The sequence below is a fragment of the Nycticebus coucang genome, chromosome 12, assembly GCF_027406575.1.
Source record: "Nycticebus coucang isolate mNycCou1 chromosome 12, mNycCou1.pri, whole genome shotgun sequence".
Classification (NCBI taxonomy): domain Eukaryota; kingdom Metazoa; phylum Chordata; class Mammalia; order Primates; family Lorisidae; genus Nycticebus; species Nycticebus coucang.
In genome coordinates, this window is record NC_069791.1 from 2508430 (window position 1) to 2525353 (window position 16924).

General features: G+C 51.8%; 1 protein-coding gene across 1 annotated transcript in view; it reads left to right on the forward strand.

Moving 5' to 3' along the window:
- The window catches only part of GNS (glucosamine (N-acetyl)-6-sulfatase), a 48293-nt gene that overhangs the window by 24967 nt on the left and 6402 nt on the right, over nucleotides 1-16924 (forward strand). The window contains exons 11-12 of the mRNA XM_053555914.1: nucleotides 15154-15261; nucleotides 16137-16247. Coding sequence (XP_053411889.1) covers nucleotides 15154-15261; nucleotides 16137-16247 — 219 coding nt within the window. The remainder of the gene's footprint in view (nucleotides 1-15153; nucleotides 15262-16136; nucleotides 16248-16924) is intronic.

The window sequence follows — 16924 nt, forward strand, 5'->3', positions numbered from 1 at the left end:
CCCACGTTCAGGAAGCCGTCTAACATTCTGCTTCCACCCCACATTCAGGAAGCCGTCTAACATTCTGCTTCCACCCCACATTCAGGAAGCCGTCTAACATTCTGCTTCCACCCCACATTCAGGAAGCCGTCTCACATTCTGCTTCCACCCCTCATTCAGGAAGCCGTCTAACATTCTGCTTCCACCCCACATTCAGGAAGCCGTCTAACATTCTGCTTCCACCCCTCATTCAGGAAGCCGTCTAACATTCTGCTTCCACCCCTCATTCAGGAAGCCGTCTAACATTCTGCTTCCACCCCTCATTCAGGAAGCCGTCTAACATTCTGCTTCCACCCCACATTCAGGAAGCCGTCTAACATTCTGCTTCCACCCACATTCAGGAAGCCGTCTAACATTCTGCTACCACCCCTCATTCAGGAAGCCGTCTAACATTCTGCTTCCACCCCTCATTCAGGAAGCCGTCTAACATTCTGCTTCCACCCCTCATTCAGGAAGCCGTCTAACATTCTGCTTCCACCCCACATTCAGGAAGCCGTCTAACATTCTGCTTCCACCCCACATTCAGGAAGCCGTCTAACATTCTGCTACCACCCCTCATTCAGGAAGCCGTCTAACATTCTGCTTCCACCCCACATTCAGGAAGCCGTCTAACATTCTGCTACCACCCCTCATTCAGGAAGCCGTCTAACATTCTGCTTCCACCCCTCATTCAGGAAGCCGTCTAACATTCTGCTTCCACCCCTCATTCAGGAAGCCGTCTAACATTCTGCTTCCACCCCTCATTCAGGACGCCGTCTAACATTCTGCTTCCACCCCTCATTCAGGAAGCCGTCTAACATTCTGCTTCCACCCCTCATTCAGGACGCCGTCTAACATTCTGCTTCCACCCCACATTCAGGAAGCCGTCTAACATTCTGCTTCCACCCCACATTCAGGAAGCCGTCTAACATTCTGCTTCCACCCCACATTCAGGACGCCGTCTCACATTCTGCTTCCACCCCACATTCAGGAAGCCGTCTAACATTCTGCTTCCACCCCACATTCAGGAAGCCGTCTAACATTCTGCTTCCACCCACATTCAGGAAGCCGTCTAACATTCTGCTTCCACCCCTCATTCAGGAAGCCGTCTAACATTCTGCTTCCACCCCTCATTCAGGAAGCCGTCTAACATTCTGCTTCCACCCCTCATTCAGGAAGCCGTCTAACATTCTGCTACCACCCCACATTCAGGAAGCCGTCTAACATTCTGCTTCCACCCACATTCAGGAAGCCGTCTAACATTCTGCTTCCACCCCTCATTCAGGAAGCCGTCTAACATTCTGCTTCCACCCCACATTCAGGAAGCCGTCTAACATTCTGCTTCCACCCCACATTCAGGACGCCGTCTAACATTCTGCTTCCACCCCTCATTCAGGAAGCCGTCTAACATTCTGCTTCCAACCCCACATTCAGGACGCCGTCTAACATTCTGCTTCCACCCCACATTCAGGAAGCCGTCTAACATTGTGCTTCCACCCCACATTCAGGACGCCGTCTAACATTCTCCTTCCACCCCACATTCAGGAAGCCGTCTAACATTCTGCTTCCACCCCACATTCAGGAAGCCGTCTAACATTCTGCTTCCACCCCACATTCAGGACGCCGTCTAACATTCTGCTTCCACCCCACATTCAGGAAGCCGTCTAACATTCTGCTTCCACCCCTCATTCAGGAAGCCGTCTAACATTCTGCTTCCACCCCTCATTCAGGAAGCCGTCTAACATTCTGCTTCCACCCCACATTCAGGAAGCCGTCTAACATTCTGCTTCCACCCCTCATTCAGGAAGCCGTCTAACATTCTGCTTCCACCCCTCATTCAGGAAGCCGTCTAACATTCTCCTTCCACCCCACATTCAGGAAGCCGTCTAACATTCTGCTTCCACCCCACATTCAGGAAGCCGTCTAACATTCTGCTTCCACCCCACATTCAGGAAGCCGTCTAACATTCTGCTTCCACCCCACATTCAGGAAGCCGTCTAACATTCTGCTTCCACCCCTCATTCAGGAAGCCGTCTAACATTCTGCTTCCACCCCACATTCAGGAAGCCGTCTAACATTCTGCTTCCACCCCTCATTCAGGAAGCCGTCTAACATTCTGCTTCCACCCCACGTTCAGGAAGCCGTCTAACATTCTGCTTCCACCCCTCATTCAGGAAGCCGTCTAACATTCTGCTTCCACCCCTCATTCAGGAAGCCGTCTAACATTCTGCTTCCACCCCTCATTCAGGAAGCCGTCTAACATTCTGCTTCCACCCCACATTCAGGACGCCGTCTAACATTCTGCTTCCACCCCTCATTCAGGAAGCCGTCTAACATTCTTCCACCCCACATTCAGGACGCCGTCTAACATTCTGTTTCCACCCCTCATTCAGGACGCCGTCTAACATTCTGCTTCCACCCCTCATTCAGGAAGCCGTCTAACATTCTGCTTCCACCCCTCATTCAGGAAGCCGTCTAACATTCTGCTTCCACCCCACGTTCAGGAAGCCGTCTCACATTCTGCTTCCACCCCACATTCAGGAAGCCGTCTAACATTCTGCTTCCACCCCACATTCAGGAAGCCGTCTAACATTCTGCTTCCACCCCACATTCAGGACGCCGTCTAACATTCTGCTTCCACCCCACGTTCAGGAAGCCGTCTAACATTCTGCTTCCACCCCACATTCAGGAAGCCGTCTAACATTCTGCTTCCACCCCTCATTCAGGAAGCCGTCTAACATTCTGCTTCCACCCCTCATTCAGGACGCCGTCTAACATTCTGCTTCCACCCCACATTCAGGAAGCCGTCTAACATTCTGCTTCCACCCCACATTCAGGAAGCCGTCTAACATTGTGCTTCCACCCCACATTCAGGAAGCCGTCTAACATTCTGCTTCCACCCCACATTCAGGAAGCCGTCTAACATTCTGCTTCCACCCCACATTCAGGACGCCGTCTAACATTCTGCTTCCACCCCACATTCAGGAAGCCGTCTAACATTGTGCTTCCACCCCACATTCAGGAAGCCGTCTAACATTCTGCTTCCACCCCTCATTCAGGACGCCGTCTCACATTCTGCTTCCACCCCACATTCAGGAAGCCGTCTAACATTCTGCTTCCACCCCTCATTCAGGAAGCCGTCTAACATTGTGCTTCCACCCCACATTCAGGACGCCGTCTAACATTCTGCTTCCACCCCACGTTCAGGAAGCCGTCTCACATTCTGCTTCCACCCCACATTCAGGAAGCCGTCTAACATTCTGCTTCCACCCCACATTCAGGAAGCCGTCTAACATTCTGCTTCCACCCCACATTCAGGAAGCCGTCTAACATTCTGCTTCCACCCCACATTCAGGACGCCGTCTAACATTCTGCTTCCACCCCACATTCAGGAAGCCGTCTAACATTCTGCTTCCACCCCACATTCAGGAAGCCGTCTAACATTCTGCTTCCACCCCTCATTCAGGAAGCCGTCTAACATTCTGCTTCCACCCCACATTCAGGAAGCCGTCTAACATTCTGCTTCCACCCCTCATTCAGGAAGCCGTCTAACATTCTGCTTCCACCCCACATTCAGGAAGCCGTCTAACATTCTGCTTCCACCCCTCATTCAGGAAGCCGTCTAACATTCTGCTTCCACCCCTCATTCAGGAAGCCGTCTAACATTCTGCTACCACCCCACATTCAGGAAGCCGTCTAACATTCTGCTTCCACCCCTCATTCAGGAAGCCGTCTAACATTCTGCTACCACCCCACATTCAGGAAGCCGTCTAACATTCTGCTTCCACCCCTCATTCAGGAAGCCGTCTAACATTCTGCTTCCACCCCTCATTCAGGAAGCCGTCTAACATTCTGCTTCCACCCCACATTCAGGAAGCCGTCTAACATTCTGCTTCCACCCCTCATTCAGGACGCCGTCTAACATTCTGCTTCCACCCCACATTCAGGACGCCGTCTAACATTCTGCTTCCACCCCACGTTCAGGAAGCCGTCTAACATTCTGCTTCCACCCCACATTCAGGAAGCCGTCTAACATTCTGCTTCCACCCCACGTTCAGGAAGCCGTCTAACATTCTGCTTCCACCCCTCATTCAGGAAGCCGTCTAACATTCTGCTTCCACCCCTCATTCAGGAAGCCGTCTAACATTCTGCTTCCACCCCACATTCAGGAAGCCGTCTAACATTCTGCTTCCACCCCTCATTCAGGAAGCCGTCTAACATTCTGCTTCCACCCCACATTCAGGAAGCCGTCTAACATTCTGCTTCCACCCCTCATTCAGGAAGCCGTCTAACATTCTGCTTCCACCCCACATTCAGGAAGCCGTCTAACATTCTGCTTCCACCCCTCATTCAGGACGCCGTCTAACATTCTGCTTCCACCCCACATTCAGGACGCCGTCTAACATTCTGCTTCCACCCCACATTCAGGACGCCGTCTAACATTCTGCTTCCACCCACATTCAGGAAGCCGTCTAACATTCTGCTTCCACCCCTCATTCAGGAAGCCGTCTAACATTGTGCTTCCACCCCACATTCAGGACGCCGTCTAACATTCTGCTTCCACCCCACGTTCAGGAAGCCGTCTAACATTCTGCTTCCACCCCACATTCAGGAAGCCGTCTAACATTCTGCTTCCACCCCTCATTCAGGAAGCCGTCTAACATTCTGCTTCCACCCCACATTCAGGAAGCCGTCTAACATTCTGCTTCCACCCCTCATTCAGGAAGCCGTCTAACATTCTGCTTCCACCCACATTCAGGAAGCCGTCTAACATTCTGCTTCCACCCCACATTCAGGAAGCCGTCTAACATTCTGCTTCCACCCACATTCAGGAAGCCGTCTAACATTCTGCTTCCACCCCACATTCAGGAAGCCGTCTAACATTCTGCTTCCACCCCTCATTCAGGAAGCCGTCTAACATTCTGCTTCCACCCCACATTCAGGAAGCCGTCTAACATTCTGCTTCCACCCCTCATTCAGGAAGCCGTCTAACATTCTGCTTCCACCCACATTCAGGAAGCCGTCTAACATTCTGCTTCCACCCCTCATTCAGGAAGCCGTCTAACATTCTGCTTCCACCCACATTCAGGAAGCCGTCTAACATTCTGCTTCCACCCCTCATTCAGGAAGCCGTCTAACATTCTGCTTCCACCCACATTCAGGAAGCCGTCTAACATTCTGCTTCCACCCCTCATTCAGGAAGCCGTCTAACATTCTGCTTCCACCCACATTCAGGAAGCCGTCTAACATTCTGCTTCCACCCCTCATTCAGGAAGCCGTCTAACATTCTGCTTCCACCCCACGTTCAGGAAGCCGTCTAACATTGTGCTTCCACCCCACATTCAGGACGCCGTCTAACATTCTGCTTCCACCCCACATTCAGGAAGCCGTCTAACATTCTGCTTCCACCCCACATTCAGGACGCCGTCTAACATTCTGCTTCCACCCCACATTCAGGACGCCGTCTAACATTCTGCTTCCACCCCACATTCAGGAAGCCGTCTAACATTCTGCTTCCACCCCACATTCAGGAAGCCGTCTAACATTCTGCTTCCACCCCTCATTCAGGAAGCCGTCTAACATTCTGCTTCCACCCCTCATTCAGGAAGCCGTCTAACATTCTGCTTCCACCCCACATTCAGGAAGCCGTCTAACATTCTGCTTCCACCCCACATTCAGGAAGCCGTCTAACATTCTGCTTCCACCCCACATTCAGGAAGCCGTCTAACATTCTGCTTCCACCCCTCATTCAGGAAGCCGTCTAACATTCTGCTTCCACCCCTCATTCAGGAAGCCGTCTAACATTCTGCTTCCACCCCTCATTCAGGAAGCTGTCTAACATTCTGCTTCCACCCCTCATTCAGGAAGCCGTCTCACATTCTGCTTCCACCCCACATTCAGGAAGCCGTCTAACATTCTGCTTCCACCCCACATTCAGGAAGCCGTCTAACATTCTGCTTCCACCCCACATTCAGGAAGCCGTCTAACATTCTGCTTCCACCCCACATTCAGGAAGCCGTCTAACATTCTGCTTCCACCCCTCATTCAGGAAGCCGTCTCACATTCTGCTTCCACCCCACATTCAGGAAGCCGTCTAACATTCTGCTTCCACCCCACATTCAGGAAGCCGTCTAACATTCTGCTTCCACCCCACATTCAGGACGCCGTCTAACATTCTGCTTCCACCCCACATTCAGGAAGCCGTCTAACATTCTGCTTCCACCCCACATTCAGGAAGCCGTCTAACATTCTGCTTCCACCCCACATTCAGGAAGCCGTCTAACATTCTGCTTCCACCCCTCATTCAGGAAGCCGTCTAACATTCTGCTTCCACCCCACATTCAGGAAGCCGTCTAACATTCTGCTTCCACCCCTCATTCAGGAAGCCGTCTAACATTCTGCTTCCACCCCGCATTCAGGAAGCCGTCTAACATTCTGCTTCCACCCCACATTCAGGAAGCCGTCTAACATTCTGCTTCCACCCCGCATTCAGGAAGCCGTCTAACATTCTGCTTCCACCCCACATTCAGGAAGCCGTCTAACATTCTGCTTCCACCCCACATTCAGGAAGCCGTCTAACATTCTGCTTCCACCCCTCATTCAGGAAGCCGTCTAACATTCTGCTTCCACCCCACATTCAGGAAGCCGTCTAACATTCTGCTTCCACCCCTCATTCAGGAAGCCGTCTAACATTCTGCTTCCACCCCGCATTCAGGAAGCCGTCTAACATTGTGCTTCCACCCCTCATTCAGGAAGCCGTCTAACATTCTGCTTCCACCCCTCATTCAGGACGCCGTCTAACATTCTGCTTCCACCCCACATTCAGGACGCCGTCTAACATTCTGCTTCCACCCCTCATTCAGGACGCCGTCTAACATTCTGCTTCCACCCCTCATTCAGGAAGCCGTCTAACATTCTGCTTCCACCCCACATTCAGGAAGCCGTCTAACATTCTGCTTCCACCCCTCATTCAGGAAGCCGTCTAACATTCTGCTTCCACCCCTCATTCAGGAAGCCGTCTAACATTCTGCTTCCACCCCTCATTCAGGACGCCGTCTAACATTCTGCTTCCACCCCTCATTCAGGAAGCCGTCTAACATTCTGCTTCCACCCCTCATTCAGGAAGCCGTCTAACATTCTGCTTCCACCCCACATTCAGGAAGCCGTCTAACATTCTGCTTCCACCCCTCATTCAGGAAGCCGTCTAACATTCTGCTTCCACCCCACATTCAGGAAGCCGTCTAACATTCTGCTTCCACCCCACGTTCAGGAAGCCGTCTAACATTCTGCTTCCACCCCTCATTCAGGAAGCCGTCTAACATTCTGCTACCACCTCACATTCAGGAAGCCGTCTAACATTCTGCTTCCACCCCTCATTCAGGAAGCCGTCTAACATTCTGCTTCCACCCCACATTCAGGAAGCCGTCTAACATTCTGCTTCCACCCCTCATTCAGGAAGCCGTCTAACATTCTGCTTCCACCCCACATTCAGGAAGCCGTCTAACATTCTGCTTCCACCCCTCATTCAGGAAGCCGTCTAACATTCTGCTTCCACCCCACATTCAGGAAGCCGTCTAACATTCTGCTTCCACCCCACATTCAGGAAGCCGTCTAACATTCTGCTTCCACCCCTCATTCAGGAAGCCGTCTAACATTCTGCTACCACCCCACATTCAGGAAGCCGTCTAACATTCTGCTTCCACCCCTCATTCAGGAAGCCGTCTAACATTCTGCTTCCACCCCACATTCAGGAAGCCGTCTAACATTCTGCTTCCACCCACATTCAGGAAGCCGTCTAACATTCTGCTTCCACCCCTCATTCAGGAAGCCGTCTAACATTCTGCTTCCACCCCACATTCAGGAAGCCGTCTAACATTCTGCTTCCACCCCACATTCAGGAAGCCGTCTAACATTCTGCTTCCACCCCTCATTCAGGAAGCCGTCTAACATTCTGCTTCCACCCCTCATTCAGGAAGCCGTCTAACATTCTGCTTCCACCCCACATTCAGGAAGCCGTCTAACATTCTGCTTCCACCCCTCATTCAGGAAGCCGTCTAACATTCTGCTTCCACCCCACATTCAGGAAGCCGTCTAACATTCTGCTTCCACCCCACATTCAGGAAGCCGTCTAACATTCTGCTTCCAACCCCACATTCAGGAAGCCGTCTAACATTCTGCTTCCAACCCCACATTCAGGAAGCCGTCTAACATTCTGCTTCCAACCCCACATTCAGGAAGCCGTCTAACATTCTGCTTCCAACCCCACATTCAGGAAGCCGTCTAACATTCTGCTTCCACCCCTCATTCAGGAAGCCGTCTAACATTCTGCTTCCACCCCACATTCAGGAAGCCGTCTAACATTCTGCTTCCACCCCTCATTCAGGAAGCCGTCTAACATTCTGCTACCACCCCACATTCAGGAAGCCGTCTAACATTCTGCTTCCACCCCTCATTCAGGAAGCCGTCTAACATTCTGCTTCCAACCCCACATTCAGGAAGCCGTCTAACATTCTGCTTCCACCCCTCATTCAGGAAGCCGTCTAACATTCTGCTTCCACCCCTCATTCAGGAAGCCGTCTAACATTCTGCTTCCACCCCACATTCAGGAAGCCGTCTAACATTCTGCTTCCACCCCTCATTCAGGACGCCGTCTAACATTCTGCTTCCACCCCTCATTCAGGACGCCGTCTAACATTCTGCTTCCACCCCTCATTCAGGAAGCCGTCTAACATTCTGCTTCCACCCCACATTCAGGAAGCCGTCTAACATTCTGCTTCCACCCCTCATTCAGGAAGCCGTCTAACATTCTGCTTCCACCCCTCATTCAGGAAGCCGTCTAACATTCTGCTTCCACCCCTCATTCAGGAAGCCGTCTAACATTCTGCTTCCACCCCACGTTCAGGAAGCCGTCTAACATTCTGCTTCCACCCACATTCAGGAAGCCGTCTAACATTCTGCTTCCACCCCACATTCAGGAAGCCGTCTAACATTCTGCTTCCACCCCACATTCAGGAAGCCGTCTAACATTCTGCTTCCACCCCTCATTCAGGAAGCCGTCTAACATTCTGCTTCCACCCCACATTCAGGAAGCCGTCTAACATTCTGCTTCCACCCCACATTCAGGAAGCCGTCTAACATTCTGCTTCCACCCCTCATTCAGGAAGCCGTCTAACATTCTGCTTCCACCCCACATTCAGGAAGCCGTCTAACATTCTGCTTCCACCCCTCATTCAGGAAGCCGTCTAACATTCTGCTACCACCCCTCATTCAGGAAGCCGTCTAACATTCTGCTTCCACCCCTCATTCAGGAAGCCGTCTAACATTCTGCTTCCACCCCTCATTCAGGAAGCCGTCTAACATTCTGCTTCCACCCCTCATTCAGGAAGCCGTCTAACATTCTGCTTCCACCCCTCATTCAGGAAGCCGTCTAACATTCTGCTTCCATCCCTCATTCAGGAAGCCGTCTAACATTCTGCTTCCACCCCTCATTCAGGAAGCCGTCTAACATTCTGCTTCCACCCCACATTCAGGACGCCGTCTAACATTCTGCTTCCACCCCACATTCAGGAAGCCGTCTAACATTCTGCTTCCACCCCTCATTCAGGAAGCCGTCTAACATTCTGCTTCCACCCCACATTCAGGACGCCGTCTAACATTCTGCTTCCACCCCTCATTCAGGAAGCCGTCTAACATTCTGCTTCCACCCCACATTCAGGAAGCCGTCTAACATTCTGCTTCCAACCCCACATTCAGGAAGCCGTCTAACATTCTGCTTCCACCCCTCATTCAGGAAGCCGTCTAACATTCTGCTTCCACCCCTCATTCAGGAAGCCGTCTCACATTCTGCTTCCACCCCTCATTCAGGAAGCCGTCTAACATTCTGCTTCCACCCCTCATTCAGGAAGCCGTCTAACATTCTGCTTCCACCCCTCATTCAGGAAGCCGTCTAACATTCTGCTTCCACCCCACATTCAGGAAGCCGTCTAACATTCTGCTTCCACCCCTCATTCAGGAAGCCGTCTAACATTCTGCTTCCACCCCTCATTCAGGAAGCCGTCTAACATTCTGCTTCCAACCCCACATTCAGGAAGCCGTCTAACATTCTGCTTCCACCCCTCATTCAGGAAGCCGTCTAACATTCTGCTTCCACCCCTCATTCAGGAAGCCGTCTAACATTCTGCTTCCACCCCTCATTCAGGAAGCCGTCTAACATTCTGCTTCCACCCCACATTCAGGACGCCGTCTAACATTCTGCTTCCACCCCTCATTCAGGAAGCCGTCTAACATTCTGCTTCCACCCCACATTCAGGACGCCGTCTAACATTCTGCTTCCACCCCTCATTCAGGAAGCCGTCTAACATTCTGCTTCCACCCCACATTCAGGAAGCCGTCTAACATTCTGCTTCCACCCCTCATTCAGGAAGCCGTCTAACATTCTGCTTCCACCCCTCATTCAGGAAGCCGTCTAACATTCTGCTTCCACCCCTCATTCAGGAAGCCGTCTAACATTCTGCTTCCACCCCTCATTCAGGAAGCCGTCTAACATTCTGCTTCCACCCCACATTCAGGACGCCGTCTAACATTCTGCTTCCACCCCACATTCAGGAAGCCGTCTAACATTCTGCTTCCACCCCTCATTCAGGAAGCCGTCTAACATTCTGCTTCCACCCCTCATTCAGGAAGCCGTCTAACATTCTGCTTCCACCCCTCATTCAGGAAGCCGTCTAACATTCTGCTTCCACCCCTCATTCAGGAAGCCGTCTAACATTCTGCTTCCACCCCACATTCAGGACGCCGTCTAACATTCTGCTTCCACCCCACATTCAGGACGCCGTCTAACATTCTGCTTCCACCCCACATTCAGGAAGCCGTCTAACATTCTGCTTCCACCCCACATTCAGGAAGCCGTCTAACATTCTGCTTCCACCCCTCATTCAGGAAGCCGTCTAACATTCTGCTTCCACCCCTCATTCAGGAAGCCGTCTAACATTCTGCTTCCACCCCTCATTCAGGAAGCCGTCTAACATTCTGCTTCCACCCCTCATTCAGGAAGCCGTCTAACATTCTGCTTCCACCCCACATTCAGGACGCCGTCTAACATTCTGCTTCCACCCCTCATTCAGGAAGCCGTCTAACATTCTGCTTCCACCCCACATTCAGGAAGCCGTCTAACATTCTGCTTCCACCCCTCATTCAGGAAGCCGTCTAACATTCTGCTTCCACCCCTCATTCAGGAAGCCGTCTAACATTCTGCTTCCACCCCACATTCAGGACGCCGTCTAACATTCTGCTTCCACCCCTCATTCAGGAAGCCGTCTAACATTCTGCTTCCACCCCACATTCAGGAAGCCGTCTAACATTCTGCTTCCACCCCACATTCAGGACGCCGTCTAACATTCTGCTTCCACCCCACATTCAGGAAGCCGTCTAACATTCTGCTTCCACCCCTCATTCAGGAAGCCGTCTAACATTCTGCTTCCACCCCACATTCAGGAAGCCGTCTAACATTCTGCTTCCACCCCTCATTCAGGAAGCCGTCTAACATTCTGCTTCCACCCCACATTCAGGAAGCCGTCTAACATTCTGCTTCCACCCCACATTCAGGACGCCGTCTAACATTCTGCTTCCACCCCACATTCAGGAAGCCGTCTAACATTCTGCTTCCACCCCTCATTCAGGAAGCCGTCTAACATTCTGTTTCCACCCCTCATTCAGGACGCCGTCTAACATTCTGCTTCCACCCCTCATTCAGGAAGCCGTCTAACATTCTGCTTCCACCCCACGTTCAGGAAGCCGTCTAACATTCTGCTTCCACCCCACATTCAGGAAGCCGTCTAACATTCTGCTTCCACCCCACATTCAGGAAGCCGTCTAACATTCTGCTTCCACCCCTCATTCAGGAAGCCGTCTAACATTCTGCTTCCACCCCTCATTCAGGAAGCCGTCTAACATTCTGCTTCCACCCACATTCAGGAAGCCGTCTAACATTCTGCTTCCACCCCACATTCAGGAAGCCGTCTAACATTCTGCTTCCACCCCTCATTCAGGAAGCCGTCTAACATTCTGCTTCCACCCCTCATTCAGGAAGCCGTCTAACATTCTGCTTCCACCCCTCATTCAGGAAGCCGTCTAACATTCTGCTTCCACCCCACATTCAGGACGCCGTCTAACATTCTGCTTCCACCCCTCATTCAGGAAGCCGTCTAACATTCTGCTTCCACCCCTCATTCAGGAAGCCGTCTAACATTCTGCTTCCACCCCTCATTCAGGAAGCCGTCTAACATTCTGCTTCCACCCCTCATTCAGGAAGCCGTCTAACATTCTGCTTCCACCCCTCATTCAGGAAGCCGTCTAACATTCTGTTTCCACCCCTCATTCAGGAAGCCGTCTAACATTCTGCTTCCACCCCTCATTCAGGACGCCGTCTAACATTCTGCTTCCACCCCTCATTCAGGAAGCCGTCTAACATTCTGCTTCCACCCCTCGTTCAGGACGCCGTCTAACATTCTGCTTCCATCCCTCATTCAGGAAGCCGTCTAACATTCTGCTTCCACCCCACATTCAGGAAGCCGTCTAACATTCTGCTTCCACCCCACATTCAGGAAGCCGTCTAACATTCTGCTTCCACCCCTCATTCAGGAAGCCGTCTAACATTCTGCTTCCACCCCACATTCAGGAAGCCGTCTAACATTCTGCTTCCACCCCTCATTCAGGAAGCCGTCTAACATTCTGCTTCCACCCCACATTCAGGGAGCCGTCTAACATTCTGCTTCCACCCCTCATTCAGGAAGCCGTCTAACATTCTGCTTCCACCCCTCATTCAGGAAGCCGTCTAACATTCTGCTTCCACCCCTCGTTCAGGAAGCCGTCTAACATTCTGCTTCCACCCCTCGTTCAGGAAGCCGTCTAACATTCTGCTTCCACCCCACATTCAGGAAGCCGTCTAACATTCTGCTTCCACCCCACATTCAGGAAGCCGTCTAACATTCTGCTTCCACCCACATTCAGGAAGCCGTCTAACATTCTGCTTCCACCCCACATTCAGGACGCCGTCTAACATTCTGCTTCCACCCCACATTCAGGAAGCCGTCTAACATTCTGCTTCCACCCACATTCAGGAAGCCGTCTAACATTCTGCTTCCACCCCACATTCAGGAAGCCGTCTAACATTCTGCTTCCACCCCACATTCAGGACGCCGTCTAACATTCTGCTTCCACCCCACATTCAGGAAGCCGTCTAACATTCTGCTTCCACCCCACATTCAGGAAGCCGTCTAACATTCTGCTTCCACCCCACATTCAGGAAGCCGTCTAACATTCTGCTTCCACCCCACATTCAGGAAGCCGTCTAACATTCTTCCACCCCACATTCAGGAAGCCGTCTAACATTCTGCTTCCACCCCTCATTCAGGAAGCCGTCTAACATTCTGCTACCACCCCACATTCAGGAAGCCGTCTAACATTCTGCTACCACCCCACATTCAGGAAGCCGTCTAACATTCTGCTTCCACCCCACATTCAGGAAGCCGTCTAACATTCTGCTTCCACCCCACATTCAGGAAGCCGTCTCACATTCTGCTTCCACCCCTCATTCAGGAAGCCGTCTAACATTCTGCTTCCACCCCTCATTCAGGAAGCCGTCTAACATTCTGCTTCCACCCCACATTCAGGAAGCCGTCTAACATTCTGCTACCACCCCACATTCAGGAAGCCGTCTAACATTCTGCTTCCACCCACATTCAGGAAGCCGTCTAACATTCTGCTTCCACCCCACATTCAGGAAGCCGTCTAACATTCTGCTTCCACCCCTCATTCAGGAAGCCGTCTAACATTCTCCTTCCACCCCACATTCAGGAAGCCGTCTAACATTCTGCTTCCACCCCACATTCAGGAAGCCGTCTAACATTCTGCTTCCACCCCACATTCAGGAAGCCGTCTAACATTCTGCTTCCACCCCACATTCAGGAAGCCGTCTAACATTCTGCTTCCACCCCACATTCAGGAAGCCGTCTAACATTCTGCTTCCACCCCACATTCAGGAAGCCGTCTAACATTCTGCTACCACCCCACATTCAGGAAGCCGTCTAACATTCTGCTTCCACCCCACGTTCAGGACGCCGTCTAACATTCTGCTTCCACCCCACATTCAGGAAGCCGTCTAACATTCTGCTTCCACCCCACATTCAGGAAGCCGTCTAACATTCTGCTTCCACCCCACATTCAGGAAGCCGTCTAACATTCTGCTTCCAACCTACCTTCATGATGTTTTTTCCCTGTAAGTTATTTTTCAGATACAAAGCCTTGCTCTCACCTAACGTGGAGTTGCAGCAGCTCAATCGTAGTTCAGTGCAACTTCTAATTCTTAAGCTCAAGCGATCCGCCCGCCTCAGCCTCCAGAGTAGCTGGGACTACAGGCAAGCCCTGAGACACCTGGCTAACTTTTTTTGTCTTTTGTCGAGGGGGAGAGGGTGGTTCACTGTGTTGCCCAGGCTGGTCTCCTCCAGCTCTTGGCCTCAAGTGATCTGCCCACATCAGCCTCCCCAGGTGCTGGGATTACAGGTGTGAGCCCACTGCACCTGGTCCCATGTTCTTTTGATCCAAACCTTGGTCTTTCTCCTGGATTCTCCCTCCTTACACCATTTGAGGTGAGCATTCGCATTTCAAATGCTGCTGCTTCCTTCCTTCCGCACCCCTAGTGCAGGGAGGAGTAATGAGGCGATGCCGCCTCGTCCCTGCCTTCTGACTGCCGGGTGGCTCTGAGCCTGTGAGAACCTTAGCACACCAGCCCTGTTTGATATTTCTTTATCGTCCTGTGTGTGTCAGGTTATAAAGTCCTTAGAACAGTCCTACGCAGGACACGGGAACGGTGCTGTTCACTCTGATCCTGACTGCAGCACCTCGAGTTGTGACTGATTCATGCTCAGATGCTCTGTCAGCTTCCGTTCCTGACGTGCCTCACAGACCAGTCTGGGAAAGAGCTGTCAGACGCTCACAGCACGTGAAGACCCATGCGCTGGTCGATGGCCTTAAGTGCACCCATCCCTGTCCAGATGGACAGTCTGCTTAGTCCCCACAGGTCCCTGTGGCAGGAGAGTAGATGTGCCTCACACAAGCCTCCTTTGCTCTGGTCTCTAGAGAGGTGCCAGTAATGTGACCTGGAGGTCAGACGTCCTGGTGGAGTACCAAGGGGAAGGCCGCAACATCACGGACCCAACATGCCCTGCCCTGAGTCCTGGCGTCTCTGTGAGTACCAGCTGGGCTCGCCTCACACACCGGCTCACTGACAGCACGGCGAGGTGCTGCTTTAGTTTAGTCCTCGGTCCCTTCACTGGGAGGTTAGTGGATGGATCCTGGACACGCTGCTGACCTGCAGTCTGAGCGTCACCCTGAACTCTTCCCTTCATGTATGTGTGGGCGTGTCTGCCTGTGTCCTCACCTCCCAGTCTTACCTCTCTTCCAATCCTCCCATTTTTTATTAGGGATATCACAGGGCTTCCAACAAGGAGGGTCCCACCTGTAATGGTGCCATCTTGAGTGTTGTGTATTAGTGGCCGTCAGGCAGGCCTCAAGGGTGCTCACAGCCACCTCAGCCTTGCTTGGAGGGTGGGAAACAGGAGAGTCACCTCCAAGTGGAAGCAGAACATCAGGGTGTTAAAACACAGTAAAGAACCAACCGAGGGGGCATTAACAGATCTATGGGCGATAAGAAGAAATGCCTTGAGTTTGGTCCGATCTGGTCGTAAGAACACCCATAAATAACTCACCTGCCATCTGTTCTGCAGAGCTCACATCAGCCTTTCACAATGACCTTTCCTAATGGTCCTTAGAAACGACTCACTCGGGTGGGTGCTGGTCTGTTGTCGCCCCTACATTTCCCCAGTGCTCAGTACAGCGCTTGGCAGTTCAGCAGACAAGGAGGGGAACACGCTCACACGCCCTGTTCAGGTTAGCCTCAGGAACAGCAGGCTCACCTTGGGTTTTGGTTGACTGGCTTCTCTGTGGAAGGTTTTTTAATTTCTACAAAACTGCATGTCTGGCAGGAGCCGCTTCGGTGGCTCTGCAGGCAGCTGGGTATCTGACTGGAGACTGTCTTCAGTTAACTCTGTGAATGCCCCCAGCAATGTTTCCCAGACTGCGTGTGTGAAGACGCTTACAACAACACCTACGCCTGTGTGAGGACGGTGTCGGCCACGTGGGACTTGCAGTACTGCGAGTTTGACGACCAGGAGGTAGGGGGACTCCTGGGGGCCTCCCCCACCCTTTGTGTATTGTCCTGCCATGTGCGCTGGACTCAGTGGCGCAGGAGCCATCCGAGGGCACTCCCAGGAGGATACGCTTCTATCCTGTACTTCAGCCTAGGTCCCATCGTTAGTAACGGACGGTAAGGCCGTGCTTAGCTCATCTCTCCGTGATTCTTCTGAATGAGGTTTTCCCCACTCCTACCACCACCCAGACACTCTGCCTTTGTTTTTTATCTTACTTACTTACTTATTTCTGAGACAGTCTCTCTGTGTTTCCCAGACTGGAATACAGTGATGTGATCACACTCACTGCACACCCCCCTCCCAGGCTCAGGCAAAGTGATTCTTCTCCTCGGCCTCAGGGTAGGCGGGACTGCAGGTGTGCACTGCCATGACTGGCTCAGTTTTCTTATTTTTTTCATACAGATGTGGTCTCATTATGTTGTCCAGGCGGGTTTTGAACTCCTAGCCTCAAGGGATCCTCCCGCCTTATCCTCCCAAAGTGCTGGGATTACAGGCTGGAGCCTCCATGCCCAGCCTAAACACATAACTTTTTAAACAAAAAAAAAATGTTTTTAATATATATATAGGTTCCTCTCTTTCTTGTTCTTATTGTTTCAGATTCATTAATAGTACTAAGAATTAGGTTACACTGATTGCATTTG